The sequence below is a fragment of the Pseudovirgaria hyperparasitica genome, assembly GCF_010093815.1.
Source record: "Pseudovirgaria hyperparasitica strain CBS 121739 unplaced genomic scaffold EJ05scaffold_9, whole genome shotgun sequence".
NCBI lineage: Eukaryota > Fungi > Ascomycota > Dothideomycetes > Acrospermales > Acrospermaceae > Pseudovirgaria > Pseudovirgaria hyperparasitica.
The window spans coordinates 964209-982447 of NW_022985557.1; the positions used below are offsets into that span (position 1 = coordinate 964209).

Here is an 18239-nt window from a genome sequence, read left to right on the forward strand (position 1 = left end):
CACGGGGTACTTGCGGTTTGGAGACTTGGGTGCTGGATACGTGCCTGCAAACTAACCTGTGATGCTGGTTGTTGGTACTGCGGCCGTGGTTTGCGTATGTGTATGGTGTGAAGTATTGTTTTGTTCGTGTCGGTGTCGAGATCAGTGTTAGTTTTGTTCTGTTGGTATCAGTGTTAGTCTCAGTGTCAGTGTTGCTACGCGTGTTATCTTGCTAGGATGTGGGTACAGTGTCCGTTAGTAGTTGTTGGAGAGAGTGGGGAGAAGAGACGGGAGGAGAGTGGATTCTTGTTACGGAGTTTATGGTTTGGAGTATATAGTTTGAAGTGTATAGTTTGGAGTGTGTATAGTTTATAGTGTATGGTTTGGAGTGTATGGTTTGGAGTGTATGGTTTGGAGGGTATGGTTTGGACTGTATGGTTTGGACTGTATGGTTTGGACTGTATGGTTCGGAGTGTATGGTTTGGAGTGTATGTTCATCTACTTTGCTCTGCAATTCAAGCTCTGAGGGGGGGGGAGGGGGATGTATGAGTGCACATCTCGCTTTCTTTTGTTATCTGGTACTTGTCAGGGCGGTCCTCTCGTCCGCCGCCACTGGTGTATCGCGTTCCGCGGTTCCCACGAAAGTAGTTGTCGTTTCCGACTTCTTTTTCTTTCCGAGGATAGCGGTTCGACTAATACTGTCCTTATAACGTTCTGCTAGAAGGGGAGTCGAACTTACTCTGCTTATAGAGTTCTCGCTAGGTCTGTGACTTCTGTTCGAGCTGTTCATAAAAGGTATCTAGATCTGTGTTCGATCTAGGCTCCTCTATACTTACTCTAAATCTCGGGTTAAGCTTATTCTAAGCTTGAGCCATTATAAGTGCTTCAGACTTTAAATTTGCTTGTTTATAAGCTCTAAGTACCTTCATGACATAGTCGGTAGTGCTTTGGCCTCTATATAGGTTCTCCGGGCCATAAGTTATGCCTTAGAGTCTTTTTAGGGCGGCGCTTGGGGGTGTGGAGAATCTCTTTTCAAGTTTCTCAATCCAGCGCTCAAGCCCATCTCCGCTGGTCAGACTTGACTTCGTGGCGTCGCTCAAGCACACAGCAGGCAGTTTCTACATTGAAAATTTGGCGCGGAAAGGGGTGTGCTGGTTATTTTTTCGTAATATGTGTATATATGTGCGATTACTACCAAGATTATACCTGTAATAGACTTAGACTTAAGTGATGACCGCGAAGAGGGGATCTAAGGGATGGGCAGTGAAACCAAAAGTACGTACCAAGACTTACGACTTTGTCTTATATAATCCACTCGAAAATGTACATGATATAGAGCCATATACCACCCATCCAAGAAGTCAGAATCAATAGACTAGCTACTACATAGATTCTGCATAGCAAGCTTAACAGGGATAAACTAAGATATTACACACATGTTCATGTATCTAGAGTAGAAGGCATAACACGAAACTTCTCTCTATACTACTAGACACTCTAATTTACATATACCTAAGTAGTTAGAATCGATAGATTAGCTACTAGATAGATTATATATACTATAATTTAGAGGCCTAAACTAGAATATTATCTAGGAAGCTATTAATTTTAAGTTAGTTATATAGAGTAGAACTTCTTCCTATACTACTAGTTATTCTAATTTCTATTTATCTAAGTAGTTCGAATTAATGAGTTAGCTACTAGATAAATAATATATAGTATACTTTATAGCCCTAAACTAGAATATAACCTAGAAAGCTATTAATTTTAAGTTAGTTATATAAAGCGAAACTTCTTTCTCTACTTCTAGATATATTAATTTCTATATATCTAAGTAGTAATAACTAATAGACTAGCTACTAAGTAGATTATATACTAAATATTTACTAAGTCTAAACCAAGATACTATCTAGCTATTCATATATTTTACATGAAAGTAAGAAGGGAAAACGAAATTATATTCCGTGCTATTAGGTATTCTAATTTCTATATATCTAAATTATAAGAATCTACTTTCTTCGCCTTTCGTAGTATAGATATAAGTATAGTAGATTATAGAAACCGGCAAAGGGCTTAATAGATAACACATCTCTAAATACATAACCTCTAATATCTCTAATAACTTCATCTCTTAAGACTAGTCTTAATCTATACATATAAAAGAAATCCTAAAAAGCTACTCTATATAGCAATTAATATCCATGCCTAACCCGTAAAAACATAAATATATCCATCTAGATATAAGAATAATACTACTATCATATCCTTAAAATCCTAGTATATCAATATTATAACTACTTAGTATATCTCTATACTACATGAAAGCAGGAGGAAAAGAGGGATTGATAGGGATGTAGTGGTATTACTAGCCAAAATGAACTGCGAAAAGTGTAGATGGGTAGTTTTAAAAAGCGTGGGTCTATGTAAGAGAATCCGTGTATGTGTACGAGTAGAACGTGGCTTTATAGTATATCGATCTGTAGGAGCCCGTATAACTTTCAGATGGCATCGGAAAAGGCGTGTTTAGCAGGTTATGTCGGTATATACACTCACTCGTGGAGAGTAGAACATTAGCATCACGACGCTCAGAATACTCTAGAACCTCTAATGGATATAATATAATCCATACCTCAAACCTACGAAAACAAGACATATTCACGCCTGTCAAGCCGATCAATAGCATACTCAACCTCAAAATCACACGAGAAGCGCTGTTGAATATCACAAATCACGACGTTCAATACGGGCAGCAGCTTTGATATCTTCCATTGGCTATACTCTCCCACACGCCCTACTTCTTGACCAGCCTCTTGTGGATGTAGAGGCGAACCAGCTCGCCGGCTGCCCGCGCATCCTCAAGGCTGTCGTGCCCCTCCGCCCCACCCATCTGGATGTCCTTTTCCAAATGTAACCGCGCGAGGCCCTTCAGGCTGTTCCTGAAGGGGAGACCCCGGCTGTGCGGAAACACGAAAGCCGTGTCCACGATGGTGGGGTGGCAGAGGCGCAGGGCGTGCAGGTCGTTCTCCAGGCCGTGGCCTATGAGGGGGGTGGTGGTGGTGATGAGCCCGAGGAAGAGAGCTCTCGCCTCTGTGAGGCTTTCTACGATGACGAGGTTCGCAGAATCCGTTAGATCCTGCGGTGCCGACGGGGTGTATGAGGGGGCCGAGGAGAACTGGTCTCCTGTCACGCCAGAGAAGCGCGTGTTGAGGTCGAGTACGGCGCCGCGCGGCCGCACGAGTACGTCCAGGATACACTCGCCCAGCGGCCACGATGTGGCAGTCAGACGGATGAGTTCAAGCCCGTAGGCGGTGTATCCCATCTCGCAGTCGAAGCAGACCGCGCGGCCACCGGGTGCGTTGGGGTTTGGTGGCGTCTGGATGAATGGTTCAATCAATGCAAGGCGCTTTGCCTCGCTGATTTTGAATACGTGGGTTGCTGCAGACGTGCAACCTTCCGAGCCGATTACGTCTTGACAGCAAGACCACCTCATCTCATTCGATGGCATTAGTGATGAGAATTTCGTGACGGGCTGGGATACCTTCTTGCCATGGTGATATACGCACTTGCCGCCTGTTGTGAGTGATCCGTCTTCGCGACGGTCCGGGAATGCTTGGAATCGACAGCCGCACCGGTTGCAGATTTCCCAACAATTAGCAGCCTCAACACCCCTTCGGGCTTTCCCAATATCTTCTTCTGTAGGTACAGATACAGTATATCCATACTTGGAGCATTGTTCTGGCGACGCGATACAGCGACTGAACTTATCAGTAAGGAGTTTCACCTCTTCTGCAGGAGTCATCTCAATATCCGCCATCGTGATGGGAGGTGAGCCCACGTCTCCAGCACTGGCATTGTCATCCAAGCTCTTTCGCTGCGTGACCCAGTCCCCCAGCTGCATCTTCCTCAGAGCTGTGATCCGGAGTTTGATGACATTCTTATAGACAGACTTTTGGCTGCCACTCGCAAATCCATATTCTTCATCTAGGGCCCATTTGATAAGTGTCTGATCCGAAACTTGGAGCGCCTTGATCTCGGGATCGCTGTTATTCTTCAAACCGTCATTCAGTGTCTTGTACGAAGCATATAGAGCTTTGAGCAGCTTAAGTCGTAATCCGTGACCTTCGGGAGCATGTCCCATCGATATGGGATTCAGTTTCAATTCGTGTCTACGCCTTGCTTGAAGGGCGACGAACTCCTTCACTTCTTCAGACATAGGCGGATACTCATCTCGAGGATCAACTTGAGCAGATGGCGCACCACGTGATGGGGGTGAGACTGGCTTAGTCTCTGTCATGAGTGTATGTTTCGAAGATGATCCTACGCTTGGAAGCGGGCCACTGGCAAGCACGAGAGGCTTTACACTTCGCTGGTCCATACTATCACCCTCCAGCTTTCTGCGTTTGCGAGAGTCTGTCTGATCTGGAGAAGTCTGGTGTTTAGTTGTAGCTGCAGCATCAGGCTGCTGTCGATCAACGAAAGAGGGTGTTGTTGCTGAGCTCACTTGCGGAGCTGCTTGTTGATCGTGATGTGTACTGTGAGAAAAGAGACAATTGGGCAGATTGCAGTGTGCAAGTCCCTCTGGACAGATGCACGGAACCTCATTGTAGAAACCTTTGGTGCTGGGAAACATGGTCTTGAACGTGATTGAATGTGTATGCTACGGAGATCTTTCAATTAGCATTGTTGTAGGGACTAATATGGATAGAAACGCAGGAGCTTATAGGGCATAGTGGATCAACCACATTGATGGTGCAGGCTGCGCCAGGTGACCGTGAGGTCTCGACTCTTACCGTGAGAATTAGAATTCGTATATAAGAAGCAGGCTGTGCTTTGTCTTCCAAAGAAGAGGCGGTACAGTCCTGTGTGTTGCTATCGTATCGTCTTGTAGATCTCAGTGAAGTTGTTAAGGTTCGCAGAGAGTTTGCAATTGAACTTGACCAGCGGTTTCGTTCGCGTGTAGAAATCTGAGCTCACTGGCTGACAGCGACGAAAGTTTGATCTGTAGCTGAATGATCACAGCGAAGAGAGCAATATCCAACCAGGTAGATGCTGGACGACCAGGATGAAGGTATATGGAAGCTTGTTACAGATTCAAGATCTGCATGTGAAGTGCCAATTGGCAGTCTGTCATGGAACAGGATTTGATCTTCGTACTTGTAACGATCCGGCAATTGTAAGGACGATAATGACAACGAGACGGCAGTCAGACTTCTCGAGTATTATCGTTGGCTTGAACAAAAGAGCCAAAAGAGGAAATGTTTTGTGATGATGGTGGAGTCTGCGGGCTTGGAGACGGGAACAGATTAAAGTGTGTGGCCCGGTGCTATTTTTGCGGTAAAAGAGTGGGAACCCAAGTAGAGCCACCACGCCATCAGCTCTCAGCCTTACCGAGTGCAGGATAAGCCCCCAATTTCATAATTGGCGGACGGACAACTTAATGGCCCCGACATTCCGGCTCTCTTAGAACTGGCACGGAGTCAACGTCACCATCTTTGGCCTGCTCGGCCGTCTCGGACCAGTTCTGGACTGGCAGTCATCATCTCTGCTCTACTATATATATACACTCTCACGAATCCCTTCCTTATGCGACTTCGCCTCTATACACTTCGTCTCCGGTCTCATACACGCACGATCACCATAACATAACCTCCACCATGTCATCCACGGATGCTCCCGTCGGTCCGCCTGGCCATCTTTGTGTCCTGGTTCACGGGTTAGTCTATCCCCAGCTGCTTATCCCTTGCGCCCAGGAACATGCTCGCCCATCGAGAGCCTGTATAAGATCTATATCCTCAGGGCTCGCATGACTGACTTCTCCTCCAGGCTGTGGGGCAATCCAGGGCATCTCAACCAGCTAGTCTCCGCAATCAAAGACCAGTTCGCAGAAGAGCAGCTCCATGTCCTCGTCCCGAAGACCAATGCCGGAAATTCCACATACGACGGCATAGAATTAGGGGGCGAGCGCGTCACGCAAGAGACCGAGGCCGAGCTGGACAGACTGGCGAAGGAGGGACACAACATCACAAAGATCAGCATGATAGGATACTCGCTAGGAGGCCTAATAGCACGATACGCAGTCGGCCTGCTATACAGCAAAGGATGGTTCGAAAGACTGGAGCCAGTGGTGAGTAAACCCGCCAGTACATACAAGAAGCGTCTATACTAAAACCTCAACCAGAACTTCACCACCTTCGCAACCCCCCATCTCGGCTCCCGCACACCTCGCATCGGCGTCTCCAGCAAGATATGGAACATGCTAGGCTCACGCACCCTCTCCGTCTCCGGCCGCCAACTCTTCCTGATCGACCGCTTCCGCGACACCGGCCGCCCGCTCCTCAGCATCCTCGCCGCCCCCTCCAGCATCTTCATCCGCGGCCTCAAACGCTTCAAGAACCGCTCCCTCTACGCCAACATCATCAACGACCGCTCCGTCGTCTACCACACCGCCATGATCACCAGCACAGACCCCTACGTCGACCTCGACCCCTACACCCCAAACTACCTCCCCGGCCTCGCCCCCATCCTCCTCGACCCGTCCAACCCGCTCACCCTGAAGCAAGACCGCACCCCTCCCACCTTCTACGCCCGCAGCCAGACCTTCGCCGCCCGCCTGCCAATGTACATCTTCTTCACCCTCTTCCTGCCCGTCGGCGCGTCCATCTTCCTCGTCAACGCCGCCGTGCAATCCGTCCAGTCGCAGCGCCGCATCCGCGCCCACGATTCCGGCTCCTCGTTCGACTTCTCCCCTTACCGCATCCCGCTCCTGGCCTCGGCCAATCATGCCGCCGAGCGCGTCTTCGAGCGTGCTAACAGCGTCCACGGCGAGGATTTCCTGCCGTCGTCTGTGTCCAGTGCCAATGCCGCCGCGGCGCGCGAGAAAGCGTATCTGGATGCGGAGGCAGCGAGTGGTGATGACGATGAGGCCTCGGAAGGGGGTGCAAAGAAGCCGCAGTTCCCCACGCTGGCGCTGCATCCGGAGCAGTTTAGGATGATTGATAATTTGGATCAGGTTGGCTGGAGGAAGTTTCCTGTTCACATACACAAGGCGACGCACTCGCACGCTGCGATAATTGTGAGGATGAAGCAGAGCCGGTTCGACGATGGGAAGGTCGTCATTAAGCATTGGCTGGATAATTTTGAGTTATAGGTGCGAAAGGGGAGGAAGTATGGTTCAGTGATGTTGTCCGGCAAGGGGCGGCATGGGGTTTGTGGCAGCATTCTTTAGACTTTGGCTTGTGGGAGTATGTTCGAGCATTGAACGGTTGCACGCATAGTATTGGCGTTCTTTTTTTTTTTGGCGAATATGAGCATTCTGGCCGTATCACTTGAGATCATATGGGCATAGAGGAGCGGAAAGCGAAATGCTGATAGATAGAGCAAAGCGGGCGTAGAATTTCCTAGAGCCGTATAATATTTTTCAATAATCAAAAAGAGTTTTACATTTTTCATATTGAGACAGATATGCTTGCAGCCCGTCATCCCCTCTGCGTAGGAATCTATCGTATCTATCTAAACATCAAAAACACCACCCATACCGGCCCTCACATGCACCAAATCCACCCTCCATCCCTTCCAATCAACCAGTCCCCGCTTAATCTCCCTCACCCGCTCCAATCGCCGCATATTCTCCTCTTCCTGCGCCCGCTTGAACTCCTCCTCGTCAAACGCAAACTCATCCCCGTCCTCACTGACATGCCCAAGGCTCTGCTTGCGCACACTGCTTCCCCTCCTCCTCCCCCCTCCAACCCCTGTGCTCGAAAACGCCTTAATACCACTATTAATTACATCCGTCAGGCTCGACGACCCCCGCGTCACCCCCGGTCGCGCCGCCCGAGGACTCGCCCGCCCGGTCAAATCGACATCGTCAAACGAGGTATCCGCGTCGTTGTCGTCGTCGAGCCCCGGCTGCAGCTCGCGCCGCCGGTCACGCCATACGCCGCGCCGCAGCTCTGCATTTTCCTCCTCTAATTCGCGCACCTTGCGCCGCAGCGTCTCGCGCGCTTCGTCGACGAGCTCGTCCACGCTGGTGCCGTCGTCGTCCGTGACACCGTGACTGGCCGTGCTGCGCAGCTTGCTGTTCTCCCCGGCGAGAAACGAGACGCGGCTGCGCAGCTCCTTTGCTTCGCGCTCGGTCTTTGAGAAGTCGCGCTGGCGGGCGGCGTGGGCAGTTGAAGCGTCGCGGTGGAGCGTGGTCAGGGTGGAGACTTTTTGGTCGAGGGTGCTGGCGCGTTTGGATGCGGCGTCGGCGGTTCGTTGTGATGCCGCGAGTGAGGCTTCGAGCTGGGCGATTTGTTTGGTCAGAGCGGATTTGTCTGTGTCGCTGGACTCGGCGCGCGTGGATGCAGATTCGAGGTTTGTGCGTAGGTCGGCAAGCTCTTTGGCGGTGGAGGAGTGGGCTTCACGCTCTGTACTGAGGGCATCCTCCAGTGTGGTGAGCTGCGAGCTTAGATCGGTGTTCTTGGATTCGAGCGTGGAGAGTTGCGTGTGGAGATTGAAAAGCTCGAGCTCAAGAGAATCTATGGTGTTGGCTTTGGAGGCCAGTTGTGAGGTGAGATCGTCTGCATTCGCAGGGGACGATGTGGAAATACGGCGAGAACGAGAGGCCTGCGATTGGAGTTGAGGGATTTGCCGTTGGAGTGCGGTGATCTCCGTCTTCTGTTCGTAGAACGTGTATCAGTACTATTTTGAGAATGAGAGTGAGAATGAGCGTACCAGGTTCTCTATCTCGTTGTCCCGTTCGTCTGCCTTTCCAGCCTTACTTTTCAGCTCTTCTACCTCACCCCTCGCCTCCCGCAGCTCCTCCAATTCGTCTTCCGTCTTTCTCCACTTCTTCTCGTGTGCCTCGCTTTCACTTTGAAGTTTTTTGTTCTCCTTCTCCAATTGTTCGATGCGTTGAGCCTGCTTGCGATGTATGTCCTGTGCTGTCTCGCCAGCTGGACTCTTCATCCCGGTATCACTAGAGACCTTGCGCGTAGTGGATATTGATGCAGTTCGGCCATGGGAAGGTTTAGATGTGTCTTTTGACACCTCGTGAGGCGCGCCTTCGGCTTTGGAGGCATCAATGGCTGCAGCTCCAGGACCGTCTGCACCATCATCCTGCTCATCAGCTGCAGCTTCGTCTTGCTTCTCTGCTGCACTTGAGGCTTCGGCATCGGCGTCTGCCTTTACTTTATCGCCTTTCTTCTTTGCCCCGCCTTTCTTGTTCTTCTGCTTCTTCAGTTCCTCGAACTAAAATAACAGCCATTAGTTAGCGATCTTTAGCACATGGCGGTTCGTCGCTGCACTTACCCGCTTCTTCGCGGCGGCGAGTTTTTCCGCCTTCTCCTTGTCCTCTGCTTCCGTCATGTCGCCTTGTATAGATAATGTGGGGGATGTTGACCAAGGAGATGCGACGTGTGTCTGGAGGCCCTAGCTTCATCTCTATGATATATCCGCGGCTGATCTGTGTCACGTGACATGTATCTGCACGGGCTGTGAACGCAACATGGGTGATCAAGTCGCACGACGAACATGTTCTTTAGATGGAGGCGTGTATATAGATGTATATTGTATACCCTCCGAGATTCATTCAAGAGGTATTTAGCTATCTAGCTCTGCCTATGAGATTCTGCACATTCATAGCCATGAACATGCATTATGCAACACAATCCAGTTGCATACGTTCCAATGTGGTCCACCAAAATAAAGCTGAGTGTGAAGGGAAATCATAACCTATCCGGCAGCAGATGACAGCGGATGCACAGAAACGCCTTTAAAAATCCAATGAAATGGCAATGTATTCATGGTTTCATGAATTGAGGTGCATCTTTCGCCCTCCAAAGATGCGTCATGTATCTGCTAAGACGTCGTATCGGTGTTTTCTTGGTCTTCGTTTCCTTGTCCTTGAGATCCATGTGCGCGGATTGAGGTCGTTGCTCGATGTTTAATTTACTTCGCTCTCCGAACCCCGAGCTTCGCTCTATCAGGCGGGAAAGACTTGCAATACTAGATCGCTTAGCCCGTCGTTGATCCGAGCCGCTACTATGTGTCGAAGAGATTGAGTAGGCCCGTGAGTTGGATTCGCGTTGCAATGTGCCGAAATGTCCGGTTGACCTGCTGCTACTCGTGAGAGAAGGTGCATCATCCACCGACATTCGCAGCTCTGGGCCTGGCTCTCCGAATTGTGAATTGAGTGTTCGGTTGTCCGTAATGGATGATGCTGCAGTTCCAAGCCTGGGAGTGTCGAGAGAAGACTGACTGCGATTGTAATTCGGCGAAGAGAACGAAGAGTTCGTGACAAATGTATCGGGCGTGCGGAGTGGGGGATCTGGAAGAGGAAGTAAAAGATTCATTTGTGGATGGCGTTGCTTTGGGTCAAGCTCAGTAGGAGTGATCGTAGACTCAGAGGAGTGGGTGAGTGACGAGGTTCTTGGCTCTTCGTGATCCTCAACCACTTCGACCGCACCATAGTTCGGATTACCAGGCAATCGAGACAGGCTTGGCAACAGCGAGGAGTGTGTCTCTAATACCGGTGATGGCTCGTCGATCGCAGGTTTCTGTATGCGGAGGCCGTCATCGAAATTCCATTTGATGGCCGAACCAGTCGCCATATCCGATTCCACAAGCTGAATTCCGACACCTCTGACATCTTCCTCGTCCATGGGCTCCTTGGCATCGACTGCTCCAACCTGCTTATTGATACCTTCACCTACGTCTCTCTCAGATGCTGAGGTGATACTCGCTTCTTCCTCTGGTTCTTCTTCCTCAAAGACATCGGCCATGACATTCGTAGCGATAACCGTACTTCGGGCTTCGAAGGGTACAAGAGCTGGTGCACTTTCGGTGCGGCGATGGTTTTGCTGCAGTCCATTCAAGAAGGTGGCGCTGTGTAAAGCCCGGCGTTGTCCACGAGCGCTCACGCCCCAACGATTTTCAGCCTCAAATGGTCCGAACGCAAGATCGAGATCGATGATTGGGCTTCGAGCATCGGTCTCAGGCGCTATGTGCTTCGGTTTCCATGTCGCATAATCCGTCTGTGTCCTGGGCTGAGCGGTCTCGATCTCCATGGGCGAGACAATCGTGACAGTATTGTCCGCATCAAAATCCGGGGTCATCTCGGGTATAAAGTCGGGCAAGGCCGGCACTGGAGGTATATCATCGTGAGAGCCATCCTTCAAGCGCGACTGTGGTTTGGACTTTCTGATAATCGAATTCGCCCATGACTTTACCTTGCGTGGCTTCCGAGATGTTTTCGGCTTTATGGCTTGGATTTTTTCGTCGTCCCCTTCCGACAAACCGTTTGCTGAGTCTTTTGTGGGCGAAGCAGGCGGAGTCTCAAGACTGACTGCGGGAAGCGAGGGATCAGAGCAGCTCGTGACAAGTTCGTGGTTGTCCAATGTTTTCGAAGAGAGATGAAAAAAACTGCGCCTTTTGGGCGTACCGGGTGATGGACTTGTCATAGATAATGGTGAGTCAGGAGATTGTGGTAGCAAGACTGATACAGGGCGCTTGCGGCCTTGGAGTCCTCCACCAAAGCCAAAAGTTCCCTGCTTGAGATCTAGAACAGCACCAGCCGTCTTTGGGCGTACAAGGGCGGCTTCGGATTCTGGCGAAGCACCGAGGGTTGGTCGGTGCCTGCGGCTAGGCGGGCTTGGAGCACTAGTGCTCGCAATAGATGACAGACTGTTGGTCACAGAATGACCACGTATTGTAGACATTGAGCTTTCTGTCTCTGAAGAGATGGTGGATAATGGCCTAATGTACTCCACTCTGTCAGAGAAACCAACGCGTGCCCTGGAAGGAGGTCTCCGAGGCGATGACTCTGGATCGTCTACTGGCGATGAAGTTTCATCCGTAGAAGTTGATTGTGGGACTGGCTGGGACACTGCCTTGTTAATTTGTGATTTATCCCATGAGCTCGGGTCACTCTCCAAAGGAGTCGGAGGCGCGCTTCCACCATTTGTTGGTGTATGAGCATGGCCAGGTATCATTATGCTGCTAAGATCATGGCTAGAGATGGCTCCTGATCGTCGATGGGCATGGCCTCGGCGTCCGGCAGGAGGGCCTGATTTGAGTCCACCGATGGGCGTTGGCAGGATACCATCGCCTTTTGTCGGACTTGTGCTCATCAAACCAAGTCCTGCCCTGCCATCGCCACCAATAAACTCACTTCCTCCTCGTCTATGACTAATATTCATACACGATGGTGAAGTGGGCGTAGTAGGTATAGATGCGAGAGGCGTAGTGGCCGCTGACACGGTGGCCGTATCGCCAGCAGGATTGAAGGAGAAGGTCGGCAGTAAATTTGCCGACTTCCCTCTGTTGTGACTGAATCCGCGCCTGGCGGTTGCTGGTGGCTGCAAGGAATGTGGTCTACGGTTTGCGACGGGGACAGGATCGGTAATGGATGGTGACGACGCGGGTAGTGGAAACACGAAGTCAGGATTGGGAAGAAGCTCCACAGGACCGTTGTTGGTGTACAACGGTGTCCCAATCGTCATTGTCTCCTGCGTGGTCGACATTGAAGCAAAACGCGCCATGTTGCAAGGAACCAACGGATCTTCTGGTTACTACAGACGACAGTGCCTTCTTAGAAGTGAGGTGTCTCGACGAAGTTCCAGGGAATGTTTGTGAGGAAGTCAAGTTTTAATTCTCACAGTATGAATAGGCGGCTCAGTAAGAGTATTCGTGACCGTCTTCCACGGAACGCAGGAGTCGGTAGGATAGGAGCAACGCTAAAGAGACGCAAACGCAATATTCATTACTGTAAATCGCGATCGTCAGTTACTTGTCATAGTCTTGACAGTTGAACGCTGGCGATACCTACAAGCAACGTAGATTCAAAGACTGAGGGAATGCAAAGGGAACCACGAGCGCAGTAAGATCCAGGCGAACGTCGACAGCCGATAAGGAATGACAGTAATGAACGGACGGCGACGAAGAAACGAGTAACACTTCTGAGAGCGTACTCGATATCTAGGAGCCTGATGTAGTGGAGAGGTTGGGATGGTAGCGGTGGAGGAGGTGGTGGTGGTTAGTGGGTGGTGGAGGATTGGCGGGAGGGTGGGTGAGGAAGTGAAGAAGACGAAGCAAGGAGAGTAGTAGATTGATGCGCTGAGGCCATTAGACAGACAGAGACCGAGAGAGAGAGACCACAGACCTTGGACGGGCAAGCAACGCTAGCGCAGGACCCAGCGACCAGAGCGTGAGATTAGGCCGCTTGGCTACGTGTCCGCCGCCCAGATGCAGCGAGGGAATAGCGGGTGCTAGGCAGCTAGGCAGCTATGGTTTAGGGTGTTTAGGGTGTTTAGGTGCGCCAGGGTATTACTGTAGGTGTTAGGCTGGCTGGGCTAAGCAGGATGAGGAAGCAGTACCTGGACTAGGCCAATTTGTGCATACAGAGAGAGTGTGAGAGTCATTTCGAAATCCTTTGGTGCTGCCTCTGCCTGTCCGGAACAACACGCCAGCGAGAGCAATCTCAAGAAACTACAAATGTATAGCAAAACCATCCCTCCCACTGCATCCAAAAGTCCGTCTTGCTAACCGTCAACAGCAGGAGAAGAATTGCTCTCGTCTTCCGTACGCACACGCACAGGGACCGACCAAAATACACACAGGCCGGACGCAAGAACAAAGAATGCGTGGGTCTTGTACCAGCTGTAGTGTCACCCTCATTCCTCAACCCGTCGCCGCCTCAAGGGCGTCCAAGGAGACAGAATCGCAAGAGATCACAATGACAGACAAGCCAAGTCCAGGGTGTCCCTCGGACAACAGAGCAAGTCGCAATCTCAGGAGATGGCCCAGAAGCCGGGCAGTGAGCCAATTGCAGGCAGCTGGCGCAGCAGCCGTAGCTGGGCTTTCGTAGATCCGAAATCACCAATGATAAAGCCTCCAGCCACGCTTCTTCATTTCCTGCCATGCATAGCATACCGTAGCGTACAAACAGCTAGTACGCTCTGAAGGAGATTGTGGGGCTTTCAATTGCTGCGTTCCAAGCTTTGCTCTTGTTGCGTGGCTCACCACTCTCCACGGACTGCTGACTACTGGTGCTACGACGACGACGACACCCACTCTCTCTGCAGCAAAAAGTCTCCGCTGCGACCTCAGCAAACCTCCCTATCTTACAGAACGTGCCGTGTCGACCCTATCTCGTGTCCTGAAGATCTCGACCCGTCGCAGTGCTTCGAGCCGCCCGCCATCTGCAGGCTACTCTGCCGGAACAAGGGAAGGCAATGACTAGCATTGCGGAGACGTAAAAACCAGCATGCCATTCTTTCGTGTCACGTTTGATCTTGGCGACTGTATACCTCACTACATAAGACCGCTTATCCATGTCTAGCAGTTGCTCCTGGCCAATCATTTCTTTTATCGACCCAGACACGAACGGTACGCGACCGGTACCTCCGCAAAGCAAGGACACCAGGTTTAACGACTACGCGTTAGAAAAAAAATATTCTAGTTTGGTACACAATAGAGGCGTGGAAAGACTTCACCCTGCTAGAGACTTGAAAGCTGAGCGGTTGCGTCGCGGAAAACATGACTTGTGCACAGCACTCAGCAAAGATGCAACAAACAGGAGAGTCAAGTCCTGAATATTGCACTGGCACTGCAGTCGAAGCTTGGACACAAGGCTTGGGAGTTTCGAGCGTAGTTGATCCCTGATCAACACTTTTCGCTTCCTTCCAGCTCCACTTCCGTGCATTGGCTTTCCCCTCTCTAGATCCTGCGCCAAAAGAATGGCGTTGGCATTGCTATCTTCGTCGTCAGTTCTGAGCGATTGGTTACCGGCAGTGGCTAAGATCTGACTGTATACTCAAACTTTATCAACTCCTATGTACTGGCAGGGGTCGCAGATCTTGTACACGAACTCGGCTGACAGAACAACAAAAACGTGCCGTACACCAGCATATGCAATCAGCCATCCATCGTGGTCTGGATAGGTCGGCGCGAAGTGCTGTCAAATGGCATGTTCTCCTCACAAACAATCCTCAGTCACATTATTCATGTACAGTTGCGCCTCCACAGAGGCCCATGCCCTTTCATTTGTTTTTTAAGGACTCAAGGACCACGCCTCGCCTCGTCTCCACGTTTTGGCTTCTGGACGCCGCTCATTCCCCAAGTCTGCATATTGTTTGACATATTGCTTGATCCTAGCCCTGTGCAGCCTCGGAAGGAGAGACTTGCCACATCCTCCTACATACGTCGGCACCATCATTGAGATTTGCATCTCTTTAACGAAATGCCACCCCGCAAACACCATTTAAACCTCCGGTCTCCCCAGAGATCAACAAAAGGTCTGTTATTGACCCGTCATTACCCGGCAGAGTTGTAATAATGGTCCAGTCGGCACAATACTAAACGGCCAAGTGGTTGCCAGAAAAATATAGAAATGAGCCAATATATGAATTCGCAAAACTACGAAATACTCATTCCCGACCACAAAATCAACCAATAGATTCGGACTGTCAGGTGGAAATCCAAACCTACCGATGATGACCTGCCAGTGTATTTCAGTGTTCAAAACAGGAACCGCCATGCGATCATCGCAGCAGCAACTGCGTCAAATCACTCGAATCCTGTTCGGCGTTTTAATCGTCTACGGTGACGCTAGTACCACCACTGCAGGTACCAGTCTGTCAACCCGCTTGTGACGCAACGCACCACCGCTGTCTCACCATTCTCTGGCGACCTCGTGTGGGCTTCCGCTTGATGACACCAGGTGCCTAAGATCCTCATCTTCTCCATGTTGTGGTACAAAGAGTCAGTGCGAGCGGCTGCCACTTTCCGGTTGCACGGCGCTCCCATAAGCAAGCTCGAGGCTCGGATGTTAAGTCTTACATCAAGACCTTGAACACGTACGTCAGTTCATTCTTCTCGCCGACTGAGATCTGCGTAGATACCGTTTCCCTTCATCGGACTTGTACGACATAGCTTTGTTGTTACTAACATGGCGTTCGACTTCCTAGTTGGTACGTACGCGATGCAAGAAATGACCGGTCACCTGATGATAGACAATTCCACCCATCTCGTTTGTGACACAGGTCTTCGAGTGTCTGTATAGTACTTTATCAATGACACACTTCAGCTGAACTGAAATTCGAGGAGTCACAAACCAGACATATACCATCGGGGGATTCACTAAGCAAGATCAAATGCAGCAGTATTATTCACGAACATAGTATGAGCTTCCTAGGCACATTATCCTGAGCGCTGTGGGAATCGTTAGAATTGCTACACTACTAGAAGAAACATATTGTACGAATCTCCACGCTTTCCCGCATCGGCGCATCCTTGGGACTCGTCGGATCAACGAACGCTGTATGCCCAACGAAACGCGCCCGTCCATCCATCGCCGAGTCGAATGTCTTCAGCAAGATGACCTGGTTGGGCGACATACGCGAAAAGTAGTACCATTTATGCTTGTTTGAGTAATTTAAAACGTAGTTCTCCCCCGTGCGTTCCCGATATCGCAGGTACAACTTGAAGAAATCTTTGTCTTCGCACGATTCCACGTCACACATGGCTAGCGGCCGCTCCTCGACGACACGATTGATCGGTTTCCACACGTTGATGAAGGCGACACGGCGAGACAGGAGGTCTTTGGACTCGTCGGGTAGCAACTGCTCGACCCGCTTTGGGCCAGATTCGGCGGTGTAGTCGCAGTGCACAAGCATGACAGGAGAGCGCTGAGACGTATTCTTCTCGTCGGTAAGCGCCTTTTGTGAGTTCCGCTCGGAGCGTATTGTGTGATCGAAAACAAGAACACGCGTTGCGCCCAAGGTTTTTTCAAGAAAGGAAACAACGTCCGGGTAGAATTCAGACCGCACAGCCTCATCATTCTCCCAGTCGTTGGAGTAAGAGGTATTGAAAGAGTGTAAGGAAAACCCGTTTTTGTCCAGGTGGAACTTGTCCCATTGCTGCCAGCCGTCCGTCACGGTGATTTCGCGCGCTAGGTCCCCTGGTTCGTGGATGTCTTTAGCCTTCTCGTCCTCATAAAAGTACAGCTCTGTGAGCCGGTCTACAGCTTTTGTGTAGTTGACAGTGGTACGTACAGATGGAGGGCCGTTAGGGAGCAGGGCCTTGTTCACTGCACCCTGTGTCTTCTTCCACGCCTCGAGCGGCTCAATGCCCTGCGTGTACCAGCGTTTCAGGTTCGGGTACTGGTCAAGAGGCAGACGTTGCGCAGCGTAGAGGTGCATGGGCGAGGCAACCGCAATGTCGGCAATGGTAGGCGTGTCGCCTACGAGGTACTTGGTCTTGGACAGCTGGGCCTCGAGGATGCCGGCGTATTTGCGGAACTTGGGCTCCTCGGCGTCAATCACGGCCTGATCCGGGGTTGCCTTGAGCAGAGGCTTGGCCACGAACTCGACAAGGTAGACGTAGCAGCTGGGAAACCACGCAGAGGCTTCCCAGAGCAGCCACTTGTTGACCTGGGCGCGCTGTCTGAGGTCTTTGGGATAATATGCATCGCTCCCGGCTGTGTCGGCGGCGTACTGGAGAATCGCATTGGACTCGGTGATGGTCAGGTCTCCATCCGTCGCCGCGGGCATAGTCTGCATGGGATTGATCTTCGTGAACCAGTCGCTCTTGTGCTCCCCCTTGAAGTAGTCGACATTGGTTGACTTGTACTCGATCTTCATCAGGTCGAGGCCAGCGAGCACCTTTCGGCTGTTGACCGTGCACGGATCCAGATACAACTCGATACCCATGTTGACAATCTTCAGACTATGGTTTCAGGTAGGGTAGGGTGAGGTATTATTATTAGAAGCCTTTGTGAATGATCTGCTCAAGGTTAAGCAACCACAAAAGAAGTATACCGAGACCCAAGCCCCTTCCCAACCCTCAAACCAGACCGCTGAGAGGATATAAATACACATTTCGGGAACAAGAGCTTCTACCCCGCCTTGTCAATCCCCCCCCCCTCCAAGACAATTCCTGTCGCCCGATTACGAAGCAGGACGGTTTCCACTTGTCGACATACAGTACACTCCGGAGCGATGTGGCGTATGATGGTTGGCAACACCTCGGGTGGACACCTGCGCAGCCAAGACGCGTATGACCTCACATCCATCTATCTGTCTGCACAGCTTCCCATGCCCAGGGCATTTTAGAAGATCTGCGGGGTCTGTCCCCATGACCAATTTGCACGAAGAAGACAATCACATCTACTTCCTTACTTCCTACACAGCTGCGCATAATCCAGTCCTGTCATATTACGAAGTATAATGCCCCCTCCCCATCCATGTAATGTCTAGACCCAACCTATATTCATGCCACAACCC

General features: G+C 50.7%; 5 protein-coding genes across 5 annotated transcripts; 1 reads left to right on the forward strand and 4 right to left on the reverse strand.

Moving 5' to 3' along the window:
• Positions 1 to 2770: 2770 nt before the first annotated feature.
• Positions 2771 to 4609, reverse strand: EJ05DRAFT_486665 (uncharacterized protein; the record flags this gene model as incomplete). The annotated part of the gene is made up of 1 exon (XM_033745550.1): positions 2771 to 4609. One exon carries the CDS (start codon positions 4607 to 4609, stop codon positions 2771 to 2773), a length of 1839 nt encoding a protein of 612 aa, XP_033600083.1.
• An 811-nt stretch (positions 4610 to 5420) lies between these two features.
• EJ05DRAFT_476860 (DUF676-domain-containing protein) lies at positions 5421 to 7396 on the forward strand. Its single transcript, XM_033744124.1, has 3 exons — positions 5421 to 5692; positions 5803 to 6103; positions 6158 to 7396. Exons 1-3 carry the CDS (start codon positions 5634 to 5636, stop codon positions 7124 to 7126), a joined length of 1329 nt encoding a protein of 442 aa, XP_033600084.1. The 5' UTR covers positions 5421 to 5633; the 3' UTR covers positions 7127 to 7396.
• EJ05DRAFT_529408 (uncharacterized protein) lies at positions 7284 to 9324 on the reverse strand (the record flags this gene model as incomplete). The annotated part of the gene is made up of 3 exons (XM_033748931.1): positions 7284 to 8634; positions 8692 to 9207; positions 9268 to 9324. The coding sequence occupies 3 exons, from the start codon at positions 9322 to 9324 to the stop codon at positions 7489 to 7491; spliced, it is 1719 nt and encodes a 572-aa protein (XP_033600085.1). The 3' UTR covers positions 7284 to 7488.
• Positions 9325 to 9758: 434 nt separating this feature from the next.
• Positions 9759 to 12497, reverse strand: EJ05DRAFT_501163 (uncharacterized protein; the record flags this gene model as incomplete). Its single annotated transcript, XM_033747081.1, has 1 exon — positions 9759 to 12497. One exon carries the CDS (start codon positions 12495 to 12497, stop codon positions 9759 to 9761), a length of 2739 nt encoding a protein of 912 aa, XP_033600086.1.
• Positions 12498 to 16143: 3646 nt separating this feature from the next.
• On the reverse strand, positions 16144 to 17783 carry EJ05DRAFT_476865 (uncharacterized protein). The gene has a single exon (XM_033744125.1). The coding sequence runs from the start codon at positions 17664 to 17666 to the stop codon at positions 16197 to 16199; it is 1470 nt and encodes a 489-aa protein (XP_033600087.1). The 5' UTR covers positions 17667 to 17783; the 3' UTR covers positions 16144 to 16196.
• Between the last annotated feature and the right edge of the window lie 456 nt (positions 17784 to 18239).

Excerpts from the sequence above, each read along its gene's own strand:
- EJ05DRAFT_476860 (XM_033744124.1), top strand. The coding sequence starts at position 5,634 with ATGTCATCCACGGATGCTCCCGTCGGTCCGCCTGGCCATCTTTGTGTC. Across the intron at positions 5,693-5,802 it reads CTTTGTGTCCTGGTTCACGG|GCTGTGGGGCAATCCAGGGC; the intron begins GTTAGTCTATCC and ends CTTCTCCTCCAG. Across the intron at positions 6,104-6,157 it reads TCGAAAGACTGGAGCCAGTG|AACTTCACCACCTTCGCAAC; the intron begins GTGAGTAAACCC and ends AACCTCAACCAG.
- EJ05DRAFT_476865 (XM_033744125.1), bottom strand. The coding sequence starts at position 17,666 with ATGGGTATCGAGTTGTATCTGGATCCGTGCACGGTCAACAGCCGAAAG.